Genomic DNA, 21,080 nt, shown 5'->3' on the forward strand with positions numbered 1-21,080 from the left:
TTGTTTTAGTACACTTATTTAGTATAAATGAAATTATCCAATAGTAACAAAGAAAATGTACACGAAAAAACTTTAGAATTCTTTGCATGACACCATATTGGATCCGCCATTTTGAATTTCGACGACGAATTCGTGATTAGCGACCCCAAAAACCCCCGAGTACGAGGTTTCAGGTCAATCCATTAAGTTTTCAAATTATGGCCGCACAATGAGGCCTTCGGCCGCACTGTGCGTTGGGTGTGAATAAGAGTGTTGCACATTTGTGCAACATATGTGATTGGTAGTAGCGACTGCAATAGTATTGTCTATCAAAACCAATCGGGGCAACGATTTACGGATTTTATCTCATAAGAAAAACAAAAGGGTTAGCATTGCTGTGACTGGAATTGGCTAGCACGTGTGCAACAACAGCAACATTTGGAAATAGTTCCTATTGTTGCATGGCTATTTTGTTCTACGTCCGGTTTAACAAATCTCCGCCCAGCAGTGCCGAAAGTTTGAGAGTTACAATTTTTGATTAAGCAGAGAATTTAATTCTCTGCCTATGTTCCTCAGATCACCAGTGCGGAGGTCCACCATGAATAGTGTTTCGAATAATAAAATTTTTGGAGTGCCGGACGTAACAAGTAATATGTTAAGTATTTAATTACGTTACATCGTATGCCTACTCATATTTTGTATATAAATTAAAAATATATAGGGCTTTTGTATGGTTTATAGGATGTATTGGACGGTCTGTAAAATAATTTAATGTGAGCCGAGATGTCCGTTATATAAAATGTCTCTATATTATCGATATGTAATTATGTGTATAAAGCTCGCAGGCTGCTCCGGCAGAACTGCCGAATTTCTTATTTTGAGCCTTAGGTTTCAGTCTCGAAGAAAGTCTAAGTGCCACTATTCTGAAACAATGAAATCTCCCGAGGAACCAATCTCGGCAATATTTTTTAATAATAGTTATCTAGTAAGCTAATGTATAATTAGTTCTTAATTGTGATAGCTTCATTTATTATTTAGTAAATTACAATATATTAAAATCTTTTATTTCTTAAATAAGATTTTTTTGATAATTTTCATCACTTTGTAATGTATCGTTTTTCTCTGCGCGGATCAGCTTCAGTGGCGTAACTAAGCCTATGTGCGCCCTCCCGCAAATTTATTTAGGCGCCCCCTTTTCTTTCGCCTTAATTTTTTGCATTTGAACCTTGAAAAAAGTGTAGTCACTTTCAACTTCCCCGGAAGTGTAAGGCAATAAAATGTTTTTTCATAAATATGTTAAAATAAATTTTTTGGTGTAAACATTAAGTTTTCACCCGCCGCGAAGTCTAATACGTAGCATTGACATTCTCAATAAAAAGACACGCTGAATAAAATAAGTTATTAATCGCTGTCAAAAGTAGTACCAACAACTAAAAGAGCAGTTTTCCAGAAACACTAAAGGGTCATATATAGCAATTCCTACTAACGAGTTGGTGGATACTACGATCTATTTTTTCCCGTACAATGCAATAGAGACGTATTAGTCTTCGCGGGGTCGACATAGTAATGTTTAGCGTATTTGAAAACGCTATCCCTCAGAAATCAATCTGGGATTATATTTCTATCCGGGATCCAGGCTAAAACCAAGACTGATTTCTACTTTGGTTTTAACTATTAAAAATGTTTATGGAAAGTTGTTAAAGTAAACATTAAACATTGGATACATTAATTTATTTGTAAATGTATGATTAAATATTAATGTTTAATACAAATCGAAATATCGTAAATCTACAAAATCTGCTAATTACGAAGCCAGCAAACTGCGGCGATTTTTTGCGCTAGCAAATTCCTTAATTACTTTATCTAAATCGAGTTTACTAGCTAATTCGTGTTCTATGCTTAAAGTTGCAAGTCCGCTCAAGCGAGATTGGGACATCGTACTACGCAGATAAGTTTTTATCAACTTTAGTTTCGAAAACGAACGCTCTGCTGAGGCAGAAGTGACCGGTAACGTCAAATACAAAATAAGTGCTGTACAAACATTTGGTAAATTCGAGGCTAATATTTTGTAATCTATGAATAAAAATTGCGCAAGATCACTTATGGTTTTAAGATTCCGACTTGTTATCACTTTCGAAACGGTACACTTTAAACTTGCAATTTCTTCAATTAGGCAGTTAGATAAATCATTTTCGTATTTATCGCATAATTGCCGAGCCGATTTTTCAATTTCTCGTTCGCTTGAGTCGATCAATGCCGAAGGATTTAAAAATGAAAAATTATCCTTAATCTTCCGCATACTCGCGAATCGTGTTTTCAACTGACTAATCTGTACATCTAAGGACGCGTTGAATACAGTAATACGGAATTTTTCACTAGGCTCATTGAAGCGAAAGTCCTCTGACAATTCGTCATAAAATCTTTTGACTTTACGTTGCCGGCTCTGAACGAACGATATATCTATCTGCCAGCTTTTAGCAACGACTTCAGCTTCTTGTAAAAGAGAAGAAAAATCATTTCGAAGAGCCATCATATTACAACTAACACTTTCGAGCAAATCACAAGCTTCCTCTAAAGTGATATCGGGACTTTGAAGTGTCTTTGAAGCCAAGTTAATGTAAGACAATACTTTGCTCTGAAATACAAGCAATAATACAAACTCAAAGGAGTTCATATTTTTTTGGATATTAGCTGCTTCTTCAATTTCATGTTTTTTTTCGATATAAGAATTATTTTTGATAAACAATTCATTACAGATGAAAAATTGTATTTCAGAGCATTAACTGAATCATTTTGACTTGACCACCTAGTAGGACACATTCTTTTCAAAGTTTTTTTAACAATACAATTCGAATTTTGCGCAATATCATCATTTAAATCGTCCCATCGTGGTAAACTCTCACTAAAAAATACGTAAACGTGGTTAACTTGCATGTAAAATTTCGAAAGTTCTGGTATTGTTTTAACCGAATCTTGTAACACCAAGTTTAAATTATGGGAGCTGCAATGAACAAACTCAGCATTGGGAGACATTTTTTTGATACGCGACTGTAAACCTGAATATTCTCCACTCATAACTGCAGCCCCATCATAACCTTGTCCACGACATTTATGTATCGGAATGTTGTGTTTGCTCAAAAATTCAATTACTTCGTTCTGTAAATCTGCGGCAGAATGTTTTTTTACGGCTACAAACCCTAAAAAAGATTCCTTTATACAAACATTCTTATCAAAATTTGCAGAAACATATCGAATAATAAATGAAAGCTGATCAGTTTTAGAAATATCTTGTGTCGTATCAACGATGATTGAAAAAAATGCAGCTTTCGCTATTTCGTCTGTGATTTGGTTTATTACATGTTTTTCTGCTGTCGAAATTAGTTCATTTTGAATTTTCGGGCTCAAGTATTTTATTTTAGAATTCTTATTTTCTAAATGACTACTTAACAAAAGATCATATCGCGACAATAGATCGATTATATTTAAAAAATTTCCCGATTGACTGTCTATTACTGTGTAATTTTCACGGTGCCCTCTCAATGCTACGTTACAACGTGCTAACGTTACAATCACATCCAGTATTCGTTTTAAAATTTCCTGCCAACGATCCATTAAAATACTCATTTGACTTTCGATATCGTGTAGATTTTTCCGCTGAGAATAGTTTACGCACGCATTTATATGTACTTTGCTGTTCTCATGCAATGAAATTTTTGCAGTTAATCCTTGCCAATCGTTAATTTTTGCTTCGCACCAAGCAGATTTAAAATTTGGATCTCGTCTGTCCGCAAATAACCAACATGGTTCGCAATAAACCGCATCATTCGTTGGCGAGTAGCATAACCAAAATCTTTCAATTTTTTGATTTGATTTAGTGAGAACAAAATAATACTTTTCGCTAAAAGATCTATTATTTACATTTTTGGGAAACGGTCCTCTTGGTCGGCTTGGTTCCAGTGATAAAATAGTTCGTTTCAATTCATCAGAAATTTCACACGGATACAATCCCCTATCAGAATTTAAGACAGTATTGTTACCTTGTTCTGGCTCTAATATTGATATAACTTCGAGTTCAGCAGATTTTTCGCTACTTTGATGTGTAGATTCTTCCTCAAGTAAATCCTAAAATTAATTCAACATATACACATCAATCACACACAAATATCATCAACGGTCCCCACGTTCCACGTGTTTGGACGTGAAATTTCCCGCTCTTTCGATATCCCGAATAAAAAATTGGGGTTTCCATTTAAAATTCACAATTTGATCCTGAAATAACCTTCAAATTTGACTTCAAGGTCAAAGTCAAGGTCACCGATGGACGACCCCCTTCAAACCCAGTAACTTTCGTCTGAAATATTTTTTGATAAAACCATCACCCTCGAAATTATTTCGACATCACCGCTAAAAAATAAACGGATAAAAACACAAATCATAATAATCACGGTACTTACTTCATTTTCCACTGTTTTTGGTTTTATTGGAATACAAAATGCATCCATTTTTTGTAACTTTTTCACTTTTTCCTCCATTTCTTTCTTCCTTTTTCGATTTTCACAGCCAGATTTCTTTTTATGTGAACTATTCATTGTTAATAAGATAACATATAAAAAATTGTGGCACTATTAATTATTATGTAGTTATTCTGATTTCTTTAGAGCGAGCGGGTTCCACGTGTATTATGCAGCGAGAAAGTAAATAAATATGAAATAATATCGAAACAAAAACGCGTCACGACACGATTTTTCACTTACCGCGCGGCAAATGTTTTGCACGTGTACACGCACCGGCAGAAATGCAGAAATGCTCTCCCTCCGCGCTCCACGCCTCCTCCGCGCTCCCAGTAATACGTACGTGTGCGCCTCGGTACGAGTGTGTAGCGCCGCGCGCCGAACGCCGAGGGACAGCATTTCTGCCGGTGCGTGTACACGTGCAAAACAATCAAAGTGACCGAATGCATTAGTTAACTGACATTTTACTTAACCTTAACGCATCAAAATAAATATCTGCCCATCATATACATGCAGTTTAAATAATGTCAACACTAAGTAAAGTGTGGCTGCGCACCGAAAATGAATTTTCATGTAGGTAACTAGTTCAAACAAAATCAATCACAGATTTAAGTGACTATTCTTCTTTGCGCGGAAATTATCCATAGACAGATACAGTTTATTACAAATTAAAATTGTTTGTTAATACTATGATACCTAGATGCGATCATACTCCTCATTTTATATAGTTTTTGTAAACGACAAGAAAACCACGAAGATTTTGCTCACAACTTGATTTGTTTAAAAACTATTTTTATTTTAAAAAAAAAATGAAAAAAAAACATTTTTCCTGTAAGTGATCAAGTATATTCTTTACAATGGCGCTGACTATGTTCATTTACTAAATTCGTGATTGTATAGTTTTCAGGGCGTTAAATGAAATTTTAGCACGAAGGTCGCCCCATAAAATAAAGGTAAAATTTCAACGCCTGTGATGAAAACAAAATTTTTTTATTTAAACGAGGGTAACAATGGCCATTTGGCCACTCGGCTTACGGGGCGTCAAATGTCAATTTCTTGCCATTGGGGCGTAAATTTCATTTTACGCTCCCGAGACTTCAAAGTTATTGTATGCCCCCTGAATCGGAAAACATTATGAATATTTCGTTGTTAATTTTTGACGATGATACTTTGAGATTGAAACCACTATTTTACTTGACCTTTTTTAATGGCTCTTTATATTTTACCGTTTGCAACAAAGGGGCGCCCGGCGCCCCCTCCTTTGGTGCGCCCCTCCGCACCGCAGGATCTGCGGGGTCGTTAGTTACGCCACTGATCAGCTTGCCGGGGCGGTGCGAGAGAAAAGTTTTGAACGGGAAGAGAGGAAAGAGGTCTGGCTTGGTAATGATTACGCGGTGGTTTTCGATATGTAACAAGCGTACATTTATTTCCTCATATGCGGGACAGAGAAGATTACAGTAGTAGATGTGCGTGTGGATGGACAAAGAACATGAACAAGCGGTAACACGCGGACGGGCAGATTTAAAACGCGAATATTTACACGTCTCTATATACTAGTGCCCGCGGGATATTGTTAGGTGACGGGATCATGGTGGAAGTAGAAATGGTGTGCACAAAACTCGGAAACAACGCCCCTTTTTCGCATCGAAAAGTTGCGAAAACCTTGTCCTGCCAACTGCGAAAAACTAAATGTTTGATGATTTCAGGTTGCTACAACTGTTTTGATTGTATCTTTGTCACATCTTACTATAACATGCGTTGTGTCCTTTTTTCTGGTACCAGATACATATCAATATGTCTTTAACGGGTGCCTAATGTATTCCTGTGATGAATTAATTCATATTAGTAAAATTCTTGAAAAATGCTTTACAAAATTTCATGATGACTACTTTTCTCAAGAGAATTATGTAATACAAAAAGTGATTACACTTGTCAAAGAAAATACCGAATAATATTAATGCATTCCCGATGAAGTATTACAATGTTTGGTATGAACTTTCGTACTATATACGAGTTAGAGAAATAAATAAAAAACAATATGTTCAAAATAATAAAAAAAAAAATAAAAAAAAAAGTATTTCCAGTTTTGCAAAAAAAAGTAACATAAATTGTAAATGTGGAGTAGCTTATTGTATCAGAAGGTTCCACAAATAAATAAACGTTATATGTTCACGTGTTCTTTAATAAGATTGCTCTTTGGTACAAATGTATTTTGTGTGTGATCTTTTATTCTCTTTGGTAGTGGCTTAGGCAGCGCCCGGATGCCTAAAAAAGTCGGTTAGTTGCCGAATAGGTTATGGATTAGCTTGTCCTTTTTCTTCCTCTTGTTCTCCCGCTTCTGTGTGTGGAGAGATCGCCCTGGCGTGTTAGGACGCGGAGAACGTGGAGACGGAGCGATAGAAACGACGACGACGCTTTTGGGCCTCGGCGGAGTGCTCGTGGCAGGCGTAGGAGACGTTTGTGTACCGCTGGACGTGGTCGCTGCGGGTGGCGACGTTTGTATTCCTTGACTCCTCGTTACGGTGAACCGGCGTCGAGGATCGTCAAGACGTCGTAGTTCTATTTCTACCCAGATAACAATTGGTGAAGGCCCCTATTGCCCTCACGCGTGATTAGCACATCGTGCATGCAAGAACGCCATCATATCGCCTTCACAAGGTGACGGGGGCACAAGTGTGAGAGTAGATGATATCACTGTGCAATCACGCGTGATGAGACATATCGTGCAATATTAAACAAAAAGATCGTGCATCATAGGTGACATAAAAAACATATATATAAATTCGTGTGTATACATCAGGATTGGGTAGTAACTAATTAAAGAATTAAAAGTTAATTAATAAAGGTAAAAGTTAATAACGTCTAACTAAACTTAGTTAATTTTTAATGATTTAATTTTTAACTTTAACTAGTTATTTTTGAAACGCATTAACTTTAATTCATTAACTTTATTCCTAGGTTAAAGTTTATCTATGTATAAGAAAAAATTGTAAGATGAGAAAAATACATTCCCACATAAAAAATAAGATTTCTTTGTTATATTTACAAACTTAATTTAGAAATAAAATATTAAGTTTGTTAATTTATATTATAATAGTTTTGAGTAATTAAACTAATTAAAAAATTACGATTTTTTGTATTTTAATATTATGAATTAGTTTTTCAAAATTAATTTTTAATCTAATTCAAAATTAATTTACTCTTAACGTAACTTTTAACTAGTTAGTTTTTTATTCATATAACTTTTAACTAGTTAGTTTTTTATTCATGTAACTTTTAACGTAGCTCAATTAATTTTATAAACCATTAACTTTAAATTAATTTAGTTTAAAAAAATGTATTAACTTATTATTCAACCCTGTGTGTATATGTGTATTCCATGCATTAGTCACAGCAAAGCGCTACTGCGCACGCTCGGTCATCTTTCCATGTAAAAGAAAGTTGGTTGGACGCGCCACTGTACAGTACCAGAGAGGAACCTGAGAGGGGACAGGCTTCGAGTTTAGATGGAACCTTATTTTGAAGCGCCTCTATGTTTCGTGAAAAATGGACATTGAACTACGTAGCCAATGTCCATTTTCCACGTCGGTAATGTCCACGTGAAGGTGGTTCTCAGCGGTGCTATGTCCATTTTTACGGTTCTCTTCTGTGCTATGTGCAGGAGTGAGAGATGCATCAGTTGGATAAAGACGGATAATGGATCTCTGTCTGTCTTCTGTTTAGACCATCGGTTAGAGAGAGAAAGTATCGCGGTAGCAAACACGGAGCGAGCGGCGATGTTATCTCTACGGATACCCTCCTCTCCACTCCCCTCTCGCCTATCTCGTTTTCCGCGCTACGTTTTGGCCGTAAAATTCAGAAAGTCCTCTTCGGACGATTTCTGGGCAGGGACGTAGAAAGGCCAGAAAGCGCCTACTCTTTAAAAATGTTTTATATTTTGTTATATTTGTTGTAATGACGTACTGAGAATCATATTTTTATTTTCTTTCAAGTGCGATTTTACGTGAAGATAATCGATCTAATTTCAATACAACGTTACGAGGGCGACAATTTAATTAAATATATACCTTTTTAAAAATAATTATTTATTTTTATTAAAATATTTTGTAATTATTATAATAATTTTAATTATAATAAATAATTGTGGACTTGTATGCCCCTCCCCTCTCCTCTTATTGTCCCGCGATCACCGCCTCTACCCCTGCCTCTACCCCTTCCTGCTCTTCCTCTTCCTCGTCCTCTTCCACGTCCTCTTCCTCTCCCTCTTGTACGCATGCCCGCAATAGCGGCGTAATTTATAGTTTGCAAATCAGCAGTCTGAAACAAAAAAAAAGAAAGATAAAAAGATGCTTGTGCTAACTTTGTATCATTAAAAGCATCTACAGTTTTCTGTGTGGGTGAACCAAGAGGGTCGATCGTGAAACTTTTTCCCTAAGGCGGAAACGTGAAAAGTGAAAAATTTCTCCATTAACTTCAATGGTAAAGATTTTCACTTTTCACGTTTCCGCCCTAAGGAAAAAGTTTCATGATCGACTCCAAAATCATGAAAAACAATAGGCTCGTTTTTCAATACTGAAACTGTGGCCGGTGTTCGTAGTCGATTTTTATATTTAAAATCGTCTTAAGCATTATCTTAAGATGTCATTAACTAATCAGAAAACTGTCTTAGCATCTTAAGCTATTACTTAAGATGATCTTAAAATAAGAATAGACTATGAAAACCAGCCTGTAACCGCATATAAAAACATGTTTAGTTTTATATTTAATAAACACTTACATTTATAGTTATTAAATTCGTGGCCGATGGCACCGCTGCTGCCGTCGACATCGTCGCTTTATCGGCTGCCATCGCCGTCGCTGTCGACGTCGTCGCTGCCGCTGCAGATGACATCGTCGTCGTCACCGCCGCTGCACTCGACGTTGTTGTCGTCGTCATCGCCACCGCAGTTGACGTCATCGTCGTCCTCGCCGCTTCAGACGACGTCGTCATCGTCGTCGTCGCCGTCATCGCTGCCTCAGACGACGTCATCGTTGTCGTCGGCATCGCAGTCGACGTCGACGTCGTCGTCGTTGTCATCGTCGTCGTCGTCACTGCCGTCGTCGGTGTTGGCATCGTTGTCGTCACCGATGTTTTTTGTACTAAAAAAATAATATTTTTACAATATAATTAACAATGTTTTACTGTAATAATATGTTTTTTATATATTTTTATAAGTATATAGATACGCTTACCAGATCTGCGGTGCTCGTCCTGCGTCTTGCCTCGATCGTTGAACCACAGTCGAACATGATCGGAATAATAGAGCGCTCGCCGTGCTCGTGTCGTCTTATAGTATTGTCGCTTTTTAACCACGTACGGACTGATTCGATCGGTAGATTGTGAATGCTTTTTTTGTAGAAAAACATGTGTACGTTGTTGATACACATAGCCGTTGTATATTTATAATAATCATAATTTGTATACGATTTTTTATTTTATGCATATATTGAAGAGTATCCTGCATCGTGAAAATTTTTCACTGAATTTTTAAGTAAATTGGAATCCTTTTTATAAATACTGAAAGAGATCTCACAAGAATTTGTATAATTTTTGTAAGGAAGGTCTTGTGAGATTTTGTAGGAAAAATTTCTCATACGAACTTCAGACAAGAACATACAAGATTTTGCAACAGGGTTTATTATAAATAATAAGCATAATCTCGTACATTTGTATTATTAAGAAATAACATTATGTGTACGGTTATTAAACATTTGCCTCTTTTCCAACATTGCTTTCTATACAATTTGTTATAAAATTATCATACAAAAATTTGGTGAATTATAATAAACTTATAAGCAACATAAGATGTGTATAGAAAATTTATTTTCAGATATGACTTCTTAAGACTCCCGAATTATAAAAAGTTGCCTATTGAAGCTGTACTTTTTGAAATATAAATTATGATACAAAGAATCTTATCAGTTCGATTCGTCTTTCTCGTAAACGTTTAAAATTAAGCGTTAGAAAAGAAGAAAAACAAAATACGACGTTATGTGACGACGAAGCTCGGTATTGTTCGACGCAGTCTGCGTTTCATAGTGAGACAGTGTACTTCGATAGCGTGTTTTTAAAGTTCTTTGCTTGTGTACCAAATCGCGTTTTTGGTTGCAACTATAAGTTCTTTTATACTTTTTATTTTATTTATTAAGTAACACTTCTTGATTTATTCAATAAATCAAGTTTGTTACCCTTATTCTTTTCAGTTAACGCTCTGTCTCTAATTCGTATTATTTTCTTTTTTTGTTTCTTATATTTCTTCAATTAAAGTATTTTTTTGTGCAAATAATTCTTTAAACGAAAAAGTGTAACAATGAGTGAAAAGCGTGTGGAAACCGTATATGACAAGTGTATGTATAAAAATTGTCGTAATGGAAGACATTCAACGGGAACACATTTATTTCGATTTCCTGCAATTACTGATGCTAGATGTCAATTATGGATACGTAACAGCGGTAAGTTCCTTATCATATTTATTATATAAATTACTAGACATTTGTTTAAAGTACAGAGTGTCTGGTAATGACCAGATCACCTTTCGAGCTGATAGAGCAAGTCAAACTGCCCAAACAAGTCGTTTACCATTTTTCTATAATTAACGAGATAATAATTACTGATAATTGCCGATTTAGCTGAGCCAAATGTAAAGGCCGCGATACAGGCTTTTGCATAGCTGCATAACCGTATGCATAAAGAAATTGATTGGTCCATTTCTTTATGCATGTGCTAACAGACCAATCAATTTCCTTATAGATACGGTTATGAAGCTATGCAAAAGCCTATGTCGAGACCTTAAGCGTGTGGCAAGATAAGACTACTCGGCTACATGCAAGACGCGGGAAGATTTGTTTGCAAGCAGCAATAGACACATGAGCGGTATGGTGCTGAGAGTAAGAGCGAGTGAGAGAACGAAAGAGCGAGCGAGAGAACGAAAGAACGAGCGAGAAAGCGAAAGAGCGAGCAAAGAAGTAAAAGAATGAGCAAAAAACTGAGAAGAGATAATTAAGAAGTTAAAAATTGTCAATTGTTAATTTGTCAAAGTGAATTTATTAAATGACTAACTTTATACTTTTTGGTTACAACGTCTTTCCAATATTATTTATCTCAAATTTTTTCAGATTTTTAAAAAATAATATGTTTTTTACTTTGTGCGGTACATGTATTTTTATTAATTTAACTCTTTTTGCTTACTTTTAAATTCGGTAACATTTTCGCGGCACACCGATTGTACAACATTTTACAATACTAATATCTCGTTTCATAATTTTATTTCAGGAAATACTACTTTGGCAAAATGGACTGCCAACTCACTACGTCGTGCCGGTCTGTGTGAAAATCATTTCGATCCAAGTTCCTTCAAGGAAGGACCAACAAAGAAGAAAAATTTTAAGACGTTAAAAAGAGATGTTGTTCCAGTGAAATTTAACGGCTACTCACAACACGAATTGGAAACAAAAAATACAGGTACAAACCAAAATTTAACGTTACCGGCAGAAATAGATATAAATAATGACACAGAAATAGTGTCACAAGAAATTATTACTGACAACGTCGAAATAAATTTCAATAATGACACAGAAATAGTGTCCCAAACAATTAATAATGATAACGTCAAAATTAATGTTCCAAATTACCGATACATTAAAACGTACCAACGTGCAAAAGAGATGTATTTTTATTCTTCGGATGAAGAAGAAAATGTAAGTGAATAGATTAATGAGGAACCATCGGAGATAAAAGATGTGTGTAATGTGGATATACCTGTAATTGAAGAAAAAAGGGGGAAGCATGCAAGCGAGAAATCAAAATCAGAAGTAGCACAAGTGGAACTTTTAAAGCGAGAAAATCTTCGTTTGCGTAAAATTATTAAAAAGTTAAAATTTTGTTTGCGTACTCGACAAATTTCAAATAGAAAAACGACAAGTAAAAAGAGCCAAAAAAAATTATACAAAATTTTATTGAAAATCAAAATTTACATCCTGTTGCTCAAGCAATGATAACTTTGCAACTGCACACACCTAATGCACCGTATACGCAAGAAGAGAAAAGTCTTGCGCAACAATTATTTTATTACTCTGCTTCTGCATTGCGCCGCTTACGACAGGCAGGTTGCACGTTCCCTTGTGAATGAACTATTAGAAGATGGCACGAAGAATACAATATTGTGCCAGGATTTTGCGATTTTGTTTTTTTTAAACTACAAGAGAAACTCGCAGACTTGCCTGCGGAAGAAAGAGTATGTGCCTTGAAATGGGACGAGATGTCAATAAAATCATATCAAGAATATTCACCTCATTTAGATCAAGTAGAAGGACTTGTAGATCTTGGGCCTTTAGGAAGAAGAAACGAAAATGCTAAATGTGTTTTTGTCTTTTGCTTAGATAGTATTAACGCGCGTAACCCGTGGCGTCAACCATTGGCATATTTTCTTCCTGGAAAATGCATGAAAGCGGAAGAAATAATATATTTATTGAAAGAATGTTTAGACAGACTAAGCAATACAGATGCTGATGTATGTACGAATTTTGACATGTGTTCAAGGATCATCTAATCAAAGTGCTTATAATCAACTTGGTGTAAGCACAGATAATCCATTTTTTATTCATAAAGGAAAAAAATATTACGCGTCATTTGATTTTCCACATTTAGTAAAACGATTAATGAGTTTACTAAGAACACACCAATTTTTATATTGCGGTACAGAAGTTGTAGCATCTTTTAACGATTATGAAGAGACATGGCGCATTGATAATGCTGCACAAGGAGGATCAAATTTATTGTCACATATTACAGAAGCGCATCTTTACCCCAATAATTTTCAATTAATGAACGTCAAAAAACCATTCCAAGTATTGAGTAATAGATTTACAGCCTCAATGAGAACAGCGGGCTATGGAAAAGAATTGCAAAGCGATACATGGGAAGCAACGGCAAATTTCACAGAATGCATGAACAATGTAATTGATGCTTGCAATTCATACAGTTATAATATGAAATTTGGAGGAAAACGATTACTTTCTGATAAAAATCCGGATATTGAAAATTTGTTAAGAGAATTTATCACATGGTGTTCAGGATGGTCGACGTCACCTGATAAAATTTTGAAAATTCCATGCTTAAAAGGCTTTATTGTGACCATACAAGCTCTCTTGGGAACATATAATGATATAAAAATAGAAAATAAAACGTTTGAACTTGCGACAGGATTGTGTAACCAAGATTCTGTTGAACACTTATTTTCAAAATTCAGACAACGTGGTGGATTTAATAATAATCCAACTGCAAGAATAATCGATGTAATGTAAGACACATTATATGCATAGGATATATCCATACAAGTGACAAAGGAAATGTGCAGTGTCCAGAAGCTGAGTGCCTTATTAATTCACCCACAAATTTAATTAAATCAATTGAGACTTCTATGACTGCAAATAATATTTCTGTACAACACGAAATTGATCACGAGGACGAATTATTTAATGACGATGTAAATATTGTCGAAGAGTATGATAATACCAATGTTACTGGAAATAAAAGTTCATTGAGTAGTTACGATAACAATGCTATTGCATATTTTGCTGGATACGTAGCACGGAAAAGCATTGCACAAACTAAATGCGATAATTGTCGTAACATTATGACGAAAACGCCAATGGATGACGCCACAGCAAACGAAAAATATATAGAGCTGCGGGAGTTTTCAAATTCTGATGAAGATGCTCCTTCAGTTACAAAGTTGATACGACCGACAACTCTTTTTGCCAAAGTGATCGAAATTCAATTACATGCAATTGATTGTAACTGGGAACGCTATTGGGCATCTACAGCAGTTTTACAAAATATTAAAAAGGAATGCATAAACGTAACGAATAATACGTATTCAGAATGGTTTCATGAAGATAATTCATGTTATAAACATCGATTGGAAGCACTGCAACTTTTAATCCGTGTAAAACTATATTCACGTACACGATACAATAATCGTGCTGAAAAAACGGACAAGGAATCTCGTAAAAAGATGCAGAAATTATTGAACAAATAAAATGACGTAAAACGCATGAAAATAAAAAACAAATAATTTTTATATATCTCAAAGTATTTCCTTCCATTTATTTTTATTCTTTGTTTCTTCATAGTTTCATCATTGTAGAAAAAATAATTGCTGCATGTATATTATGATATTGTATTTATATAATAGTTCAACAGAGTGAAATATATTTACAAATCATATTACTGTGCAGCAAGTATTATTTTCAAGTAATGTGTAAAATTAATATGCATTTTTTAATATCGTAGAAGATCGCAATCACAATTGAAATAATTGCATAAATCTTAGATTAGCAGATGTTATCACAGGACAAATAAAAGATTAATGTGGTCATGCTACGACATTGTGAAATCATACATTTACTAGTTACTAATGATGTAATGCAAGACACAAAGCAAAAAAGAATGAAAGGAAATACATTAAATATGTTGGCAATAAATTATGCATACATGCATATATATATATATATATATATATATATATATATATATATATATGTTTATATATACATATAATATATATGTATATATGTATATACATATATTACGTACCGTGATTTTTAAAAATCACAGTATTTTATAATAAGATACAAAAATATTTTAATACACGTATGTGTATTAAAATATACAAAATATTTCAGAAAAAAAAAAACTGATATTATATTAGTTATTTCAAAGAAGTTTACTACGTAAACTTCTCTGTGATAACATCTGCTAGTCTCAGATTTATGCAATTATTTCAATTGTGATTGCGATCTTTGTGACATGCTTAATAACAAAAACACCAACAATAATTGTAATTTTATAGTTTTAAAGAATTTCGATTTTTATAAACATGCGTTCTACGTTGAAAATATCAAATATAGATTATATATTTTACAAACTAAGAGATGCGCTCTTTTTAACTTTTTGCATATTCTTTCTCGACAGCGGCGGCGGCGACGTCGACAGCGGCGGCGGCGACGACGACGACGTCGACAGCGGCGGCGGCAACGACGACGACGTCGACGACGACGTCGACAGCGGCGGCGGCAACGACGACCCCAACGGCGTCAGCCGAAACGGCGACGACAGGATTCGTAACATTAAGTGTAAGTATTAATTAAATATAAACGAGTTTCTAGATGCGGCTATAGTTTCGCTATTAAAAAACGAGCGTATTGTCGAAACATGATCTTGGTTTGCCACGGTTCACCTACACAGGCAAATGTGGTTTTTTTTAATGACAAAGTTGACATATAAGCATCGTTTTATCTTTCTTCGGTATTCAATAAATGCTTTTACACATTCTTTAAATTTTTTGTTTCAGACTTTAGATCTAGAGAAAATAATTAGTGCGGCATTCGCTCGAGGAAGAAGGAGAGGCAGAGGAAGAGGGAGAGGACGAGGAAGAGGAAGAGGACGAGAACGAGGAAGAGGTAGAGGTGGTCGCGGGACGATAATAAGAGGAGGGGGGAGGGGCATACAAGTCCACAATTATTTATTATAATTAAAATTATTATAATAATTACAAAATATTTTAATAAAAATAAATAATTATTTTTAAAAAGGTATATATTTAATTAAATTGTCGCCCTCGTAACGTTGTATTGAAATTAGATCGATTATCTTCACGTAAAATCGCACTTGAAAGAAAATAAAAATATGATTCTCAGGTATCCATAAATTCTTTTATTACATTATTATTTTTTTGTACAATATTAAACACGCGCATATTGTCATTTTTAAATCATACATATGCGCGTACGTCATTACAACAAATATAACAAAATATAAAACATTTTTAAAGAGTAGGCGCTTTCTGGCCTTTCTACGTCCCTGCCCAGAAATCGTCCGAAGAGGACTTTCTGAATTTTACGGCCAAAACGTAGCGCGGAAAACGAGATAGGCGAGAGGGGAGTGGAGAGGAGGGTATCCGTAGAGATAACATCGCCGCTCGCTCCGTGTTTGCTTCTTCTTCTCAACGTTAATTGTACCCGTCCCCAGTGTAACAATGTGGCGGGGACGATTTGACCATAGTAACCAAGGTATTTTTATCTTGCTTTCAATAGTTATATGGGAAACAAAAAGACTTAAATAGGAATACAGAATATGCTTGCACAAGAAATAAAAAGGATTGCATCAGCAATCCTGACCGCGCTTTTTCACTCTATTACAAACACGCTTACTGGTACACGGCCAACCAGCGACCTCCGTGTTTGCTACCGCGATACTTTCTCTCTCTAACCGATGGTCTAAACAGAAGACAGACAGAGATCCATTATCCGTCTGTATCCAACTGATGCATCTCTCACTCCTGCACATAGCACAGAAGAGAACCGTAAAAATGGACATAGCACCGCTGAGAACCACCGAAGGCTGTGTTCCGATATAACTGCCAGTACTGGCAGTGGTGAAAAATCCGTTCCGTTATTGGTACGCAGCGCACTGCGACAGCATCTAGTAACATCAATGACGTCATGAATGGTAGCCATATTGCCACTGTGACTACTGCAGCTTCCAAGGTGAGGTAGCTACAGTGCAATATGGCTACTATGCTGTTCCGAAATACGATGCTATAGCAGTGCTGGCAGTAATGCAGTAATATTGGAACAGTTGTGACACTGTACTGTCATGACGTCACATTTACTGCACTGCCAGTAAAAACGGAACACAGCCTAAACGTGGACATTACCGACGTGGAAAATGGACATTGGCTACGTAGTTCAAAGTCCATTTTTCACGAAACATAGAGGCGCTTCAAAATAAGGTTCCATCTAAACTCGAAGCCTGTCCCCTCTCAGGTTCCTCTCTGACAGTACATACTAAAGTCACTAGATTAATAAAGTACCGCAATTCATAAGACTCAGGGTGTTTACGATAACTAATCGGATCTCGGATTGGATTGAACTATGGTAACTCAACGTAGGTATAGAAAATTTCCCTAGGCTAATCGGATTGACGATTGCTGTCTCAAATGTAATCCGATTGATGACGAAAGCGTGGAGACCAAAAAGCATGTTTGAAAAGTAAGTCTCTTTATTTTTTTAAATAATAACACAAAAAATCAAAGATAAAGTTAAAAAGAATGATTTGAATTTAGATTTATTGTAATATTTTTTGTCTAAACAAATTTCGTTTAAATTTCTATTTGTAAAAATTAATTAATCTATTCTAAAGTTTGTGGTCATATCGGAAACAAATCAAAATTAATAAAACAATTATTAATTGTCAGGTACAAATTAAAGCATATAATATTTTAAGCATATCATATAAAATTCCTGTTTATTATAAACTTAGTAAAAATAACTTTGAAATCATTCAACTACATTACACATTAATCAATATTAATTTATATGTTAAAAATCAATAATGTTTCTAAAAATGTTCTTTTTATTCTTTTCCAGATCGTAAATAAACTTCAACTCCAAGAATAAATAAAAATTACTGGAAAATGGATTTATATGAAGAGAATATTATTGAACAATATCAATTTGTGCTAACTTAAAATCTACTTTTCTTTATTAGTTGTTTATTAGAGAGTAATAATTGTGACGTGACATCCCGTTTGGCTGTCCGTCACAGGGATCGTAAGATCCGAGCGAGGAGCGCACGCTGCGGCTTTACGTCCTCTCGGCTCGGAGACGGACGTGTCGGCGATTGCGCTTATAATTCCGCGTTTTTGTTTTGTGTGCGTGTGTCCGTCCGTTAATTTTAGCGACGTTTGGCGGATCGGCGGCTAGCGCATATTCCTTTTTTTTGTATCGACAAGATCTCACCCGACGAGCAGACTAGAAGAAGGAGGAGGCTGCCGCCACTGGAGACCTTCCGGACCGTGCGCAGGATCGCAGTAGCGCGCACGACAGGTGATCTCTCTTCATTTAATTATGTTACTTCTTCCGTCGCGCCTGTACGCAACAGTGAAGCCGCTGAAATTGCAGGACGCAAAGAGGAAAGGTCCGGCGTAGGAGATGTCGACACTCCGCGCAGATCATCGCGTAGGAGACTCCGAACGAGGAGCTGCGAGGGAAAGTTCCGGACGTGGTCCCGAGCGCGGGAGCACCGGACGTCGAAGAGTCCGTAGGGATAGCCGTCCGGCCTCGGGGAAACCACGGGAAGAGTCGCAAGCTGCCCGAAGACACCGACCTACCTCGAATTGCGCGCCGCGGCGCGACAGCCTGATTAGAGGGTCGCGAGGACCGCGTTATCAGGCGGAACCAATAGCGCGGCGCGACGAACCCCCGTGCGTGGGGGCGAGAGATCCTGCCTGCCGCCTGCCGAATTTCCTCGCGCTATCGATCACTTCGCTGTGGATCGTCACCGGTGCGACATTAGGAGCCGAGACGACGGGAGCCGCTTTCGAAGCCAAGTCACATTCCCGCACGAGGACGAGTTCGGGCCCGGCCAGCGTCGTGGTGAGACGAACGAACTAGTGTAAAGCCACCGATTTCGCCGGCCGGATGAGTCGCGCGTGCGAGAGTCGTCTTTAGAGTTCACGTTCGCCGTACAATCCTCCGCCGGAACGGGAACACGCTAGTGCTCGCGTTCGGTCCGCGTGCTCAACCGCCGTGCGCCTCATCCGACCAAGTCGCGTCTTGATCCTTTTGGTTCCGTTTATTGAGAGCGTCGCCGACACCACAGCCAAGTCGCGTTAATTGTGATGCATTCTTGTATTTCGTCTGTAGTATGTATGCGTTTCGGTCGGGCGATGCCCGTTTTGTTCGGCGTACTTCCGAACGCTTGCTTCGTACCGAATCGCCATCATTTTGCGTGAATTGAGAGTGCGTGTGTAGAGTGACGAGAGTGCACGGTGTTTGTCTGCCGCCGCTCGGAATGGAATTGTGCCTCTCTCCGTTCGGTGAGCTCGTACCGACGACCGCGTGATATTTTCCGCTCGCGTCCGGGTCGCGAAACACCGTCGCAGAACCTTGTGAGTAGCGTGATCTATCGGAAATATATTGTTCATTTCTATCGGACTGAAGCGTTGTCTCTAAGTTCCCTCGCTCTCCTCTGTCTCCTCGTCCGTCGCGAACCACCCCCTCCGCCAATTCCGTGGCCGAGCTGCCGGTTAAAAGAGCCCGTTATTGCCCGTGACGAAGTAGAGTATTTTCGCGTTTCCTTTTCCGGTATGAATCGAGAGATCGGTCACGTTCCGATCTAAGAGTGGCACGCTCGCTCGTGCCTGGCGCCCAATCGTATCGACTAACTTCGCGCTTTTGATATGAGCGACTTCGCGATTACCGTGGCTGCCTAACTAGCGTCACGAGCAATTAACGCAGTTGCACCACGCTCGTGAGTGCGGTCGCATAATATAAAAATGGAATATACGCATCATATATGCATACAATTATTTTAATTTTATTTATGTATATTCCGTTCTTATATTATTACTCTCTAATGAACAACTAACAAAGAATAGCAGATTTTACAAATTTTAAGTTAGCACAAATTGATATTGTTCAATAATGCCCTTTTCATGTTGTTGGGTTCAAAAGGAGAGGATCTCGGACAGACGTATATATGTAAAAGTATAGCTTTATTGCCAATGTACGGAAGGTGTGTGTCGTCTGGCGGCTCACAGGAGAAGAGAGTGTACTCGGGAATAACCGCGCGCCATGAGACATAGACATAGAGTATAAAACTAGTCAGATCGGAACTCGCATAACACATAAGTACTAGGTCTACCAACCTCTTATAAATAAACTAACCAAATTGATACAGTGAGTACGCAAGTCTCTACATTTCCCCACCTGCGTGGAATTGTACAATTTTATAAAGTAATAAACACAAGATTTACCATTTTCTCTTTTGGAGTAATTAATATAGGTTCAGTTCTTCACAACTCCACACAAGTTTTTTTTTGGTCACAGCTTTGGTCAAAAAATCCGCTTTCATTAAATTAGTACTAACATAGGATACATAAATGCGCCCTTCGGCAACCTCATCTTTAATGTATTGAGACTTTAGTAAAATATGGCGTAATCTACGAGATGACTTTGCGTCCTTAAGTACGTCTATCGCCGATTGACTATCGCTCGTTATACGCACTGGTAGTTCATAAAATGTTTCAAAGCCAAGCTCTGATAATAACCCTATTAACCATTTTACGTTTTTAGTTACATCGTTAATCGCAAACAATTCTGCCTCACACGTAGAATCCGCTACACATTTCTGTTTACGACAGTTCCACATTATAAGCGATCTTTCTAACTGAATCACGCCACCTGAAAAAGATTTCATTTTAGTTCCGTTTCCCCAACTTGCATCACTACTCCCACTCAATTTACCTTGTTCCCGGCTATAATGGAGCTTATAATTCAAAGTGCCTGATAAGTAACGTAAAATCCTTTTGGCCATTACATAATGACGCTTCTCTGGTTGTGTATTGAATTGTGACAAGTAGTTTATCGCAAACGTGATGTCTGACCTAGATCTGTTACTCAAATAAAGTAACTCTCCTATTATCTCTTGGTAACCCTTTGGTTCAATGATATCGTCAGGTGGATCAGGCTCTTTATCCTGTCCTG

General features: G+C 37.0%; 2 protein-coding genes and 1 long non-coding RNA gene across 3 annotated transcripts; 1 reads left to right on the forward strand and 2 right to left on the reverse strand.

Moving 5' to 3' along the window:
• Positions 1-1,783: 1,783 nt before the first annotated feature.
• LOC120357959 (zinc finger MYM-type protein 1-like) lies at positions 1,784-4,481 on the reverse strand. The gene is made up of 3 exons (XM_039450086.1): positions 4,434-4,481; positions 3,898-4,101; positions 1,784-2,614 (listed from the first exon to the last, which is right to left on the reverse strand). Exons 1-3 carry the CDS (start codon positions 4,479-4,481, stop codon positions 1,784-1,786), a joined length of 1,083 nt encoding a protein of 360 aa, XP_039306020.1.
• A 2,287-nt stretch (positions 4,482-6,768) lies between these two features.
• On the reverse strand, positions 6,769-11,198 carry LOC120357960 (cell wall protein DAN4-like). The gene is made up of 4 exons (XM_039450087.1): positions 11,142-11,198; positions 9,723-9,876; positions 9,268-9,629; positions 6,769-7,083 (listed from the first exon to the last, which is right to left on the reverse strand). Exons 1-4 carry the CDS (start codon positions 11,196-11,198, stop codon positions 6,769-6,771), a joined length of 888 nt encoding a protein of 295 aa, XP_039306021.1.
• Positions 11,199-15,534: 4,336 nt separating this feature from the next.
• On the forward strand, positions 15,535-16,293 carry LOC120357807. Its single transcript, XR_005574809.1, has 2 exons — positions 15,535-15,665; positions 15,884-16,293. It is a non-coding gene; the product is annotated as an uncharacterized LOC120357807 (long non-coding RNA).
• The last annotated feature ends 4,787 nt before the right edge of the window (positions 16,294-21,080 follow it).

This window comes from Solenopsis invicta, chromosome 5, assembly GCF_016802725.1.
Source record: "Solenopsis invicta isolate M01_SB chromosome 5, UNIL_Sinv_3.0, whole genome shotgun sequence".
NCBI lineage: Eukaryota > Metazoa > Arthropoda > Insecta > Hymenoptera > Formicidae > Solenopsis > Solenopsis invicta.